This window comes from Myotis brandtii, unplaced genomic scaffold, assembly GCF_000412655.1.
Source record: "Myotis brandtii unplaced genomic scaffold, ASM41265v1 scaffold1057, whole genome shotgun sequence".
Classification (NCBI taxonomy): Eukaryota; Metazoa; Chordata; class Mammalia; order Chiroptera; family Vespertilionidae; genus Myotis; species Myotis brandtii.
In genome coordinates this window covers 268783-271710 of record NW_005353568.1, presented here as the reverse complement: position 1 = coordinate 271710, position 2928 = coordinate 268783, and the positions used below count along the sequence as shown (strand labels likewise).

At 65.8% G+C, this 2928-nt stretch overlaps 1 protein-coding gene across 1 annotated transcript in view; it reads left to right on the top strand.

Annotated features, from left to right (window-relative positions):
• The window catches only part of LOC102249662 (phosphofurin acidic cluster sorting protein 2), a 76640-nt gene extending 74501 nt beyond the window's left edge, over window positions 1–2139 (top strand). The window contains 3 exon segments of the mRNA XM_014540578.1: window positions 357–603; window positions 682–795; window positions 1413–2139. Of these exon segments, the coding sequence (XP_014396064.1) occupies window positions 357–603; window positions 682–795; window positions 1413–1531 (480 nt within the window). The 3' untranslated portion in view covers window positions 1532–2139.
• The last annotated feature ends 789 nt before the right edge of the window (window positions 2140–2928 follow it).

The window sequence follows — 2928 nt, the reverse complement described above, 5'->3', positions numbered from 1 at the left end:
AGCACCATGGGGGCTGTGGACAAGGATGCCCCGTCGTAGGGGTGGGCGCAGGTCCTGGGCTCGCTCAGGAGACAGACAGCTTCATCGGGGACAGGAGCACGCAGAGTAAGAAAACAGGATGCCCTGTCCACAGACGGGTTCTGGGGACCACCACACGGGAGGTGCCAGGGGGAGGTCAGCAGCCCCTCGGGTCTCTTGTGAGCAGAACTCACACTGGCAACACGTGTGCGGGCCCTGGGGCCCCTCGCTGCATGGACGCTGAGGTCGCGGCTGCCCGTCTTCATGGGCTACAGCTGTGACGAGGCACCTCCGCCTGCACAGCCACGGGCGCACGGTCCACGGCGGCCGGACGGTGAGCCTCCCTCTGCTTCCCCAGCCAGGGTGTCGGCGCCGAGCTGATGGGGCTGCAGGTGGATTACTGGACGGCAGCCCAGCCCACAGACAGGAAGAGAGATGCGGAGAAGAAAGACGTGCCTTCCGCCAAAAACACGCTCAAGTGCACCTTCCGGTCTCTCCAGGTCAGCAGGCTGCCCAGCAGTGGCGAGGCCACGGCCACGCCCACCATGTCCATGACCGTGGTCACCAAGGAGAAGAACAAGAAGGGTGAGTGGCGGACTGTCGAGGGGGGGCACCATCGGCCCCGAGGAAGCAGCAGGTCAGCACGGCCCCTTTTCCTCCTAGTGATGTTTCTGCCCAAGAAAACCAAGGACAAGGACGTGGAGTCGAAAAGCCAGTGCATCGAGGGCATCAGCCGGCTCATCTGCACAGCCAAGCACCAGCAGAACATGCTGCGGGGTGAGCGCGGCCTCCTCTCCTCCCCGGCCCGGCCGACCCTTGACCCAGGGCCCCGGTTCTGTCTGGAACAGGAAGGCAGCCCCACGGAGCTGGGCAGCTTTCTAAGTCCAGCTCAGCGCGTGCCCTCCTTTTGCTGTGAAACGCCTGTTGCTCGAGCCGGGCTTTGGTCACGTTTCTTTGAGGCCCTGAGTGTGCGACAGCTTTTCCAGTTCTGAGCAGTAGCTTCGCGGCCCTCTGCTCCTCCGGAAGAGGCGCGTGTGGAGCTCTGGGTGCTCTGCCTGGGACAGAAGGGCGCTCGGGGGGTCCCCTGTCCGCGGGCTCGGCTCGTGCTGGTGACCCTGGGGGTTGAGAACGCTGCCTTCTGCCCTGATTGGTTCCACCAGAGGATGTCTCCCACCATCTGCAGGCCCTGCTGGGGCAGCCGGTGTGAGGACCAGCGGCCCCCATGCCAGGGAGAGGTGGCCACGGTGGCTCAGAGGGCAGGCGGCAGAAAGGCCTGGCCAGCAGGTCCTCGTCCCCCGAGAGCCTGGGGGTCGCTGGGGGAGTCAGGCCCCGGCTGGAGGGGTGGGCGCGCTGCTGGCCCATGGCAGGCGGGTCAGGCGGTCTTGTCCCCGCAGTCCTCATCGACGGCGTGGAGTGGAACGACGTGAAGTTCTTCCAGCTGGCGGCCCAGTGGTCCTCCCACGTCAAGCACTTCCCCATCTGCATCTTCGGACACTCCAAGTCCACCTTCTAGCCCTGCCCTCGCCCTGCGTGGCCGAGCCCGGGAGGCCCAGCTGCTATTCTGTTAACATTTCAGTTTACGACAGAGACAGACCCTGGAAACACAACCGAAACCGTCTTAAGTGCGATTGTGCTACAACCTGGAAACTAACGGGGTGGCCCCCACTGGGAGCCCCCAACCGCTCTGCTTATTAACCAGACGCCCTGGCGGGCGGGAGGTCAGGCGGGCACTGTTGAGCTGGAGAATCAAGGAAGGTGTGTTTCGGCCTCAGGACCCCTAACACTCCCGGCGAGAAGGGCTCTCGCCTTCTCCACCTGCCCTTCCTGCGGCCAGGACTCTGCTTCCCCGTGGAGCCGCTCGGCCTGTGCCCAGGACTCTGCTTCCTGGCCCCACAGACTCAGAGCTGAGCGGCCAGAGGCCAAGGGCTGGCCCCCATTGGGGGCATCCTGAGCAGAACCCAGGAGCAGCCCGCCAGCCCTGGGCCCAGCTGCCAACCAGCCAAGTGGCCCGCACCACCCACCCGTGGTTCCCAGTAAACTCCATCCCCACGGGCAGCGGGGGTTTCACAGCAGCAGCTATTTTTAATGCTTTTAAATACATGTTACAATGTGGCTGCCAAACAAGTCCATCGCTCTTCTCACGTCCCAGGGCCAGGGCTGGACACCGCCAGCGGCCCCCGCCCTGCCCAGCCACACCCGCCTCCGTGACCCGCTCCCTTGCGTGGCTCCTGCCCCGTGTCTGGGAGTTGTCCCTGCCCCAGACTTGGCACGCACGGTGGTTTTCTCCTCCCTCCACCCCCAGCCCCCCCTGCTGGCTGGGGGACTGGGTGGGGGTACAGCAGCCCTGGGGTGGCCAGTGGAAGCTCAGGCAGGTGGCTGGGCACCGTGGGAGCTGTGGGGACAGCCAGGGGACCCCCGCAGGGGCTGGGTGGAGCACCTCAGAGTTAGGGTTTGGGTCCCATCCTAGTTGGCAGCCCACCCTACACCTTCCCACACAGCCAGCATCCTCCCCGGCCCTGGCCACCCCCCAGGAGGCGGTGGGCCCAGCTTCCTAAGGCTGAGAGCCACGCAGCTGTGCTCAGAAAGCGCCAAATGCAGGGCCCGCTGCGGGAGGGACGGGCCTCACCAGCAGGGCTCCCTCCTCGGGTGGGAGATGGCCCATCGTTCTCACCTGTGCCCTCCCTTCTCCCCCCGCCCAAGGCTGCTCAGGATCTGAGTTCACGCCAAGGGCTTTGGGGCTGCTGGCAGATAGGACTCGGGCATGGCCGTGGGTGCAGCCCAGGCCTGGGAGCCCCCCCCAGAGAGCACCTCTGCTCAATACACCTTCCGGGTGCAGGGACCAGTGCCCGAGGCCGACCCGGGGAGAACCTGGGGAGGGGGCTGGCCACGGAGCCCACGGCCAGCACCTGC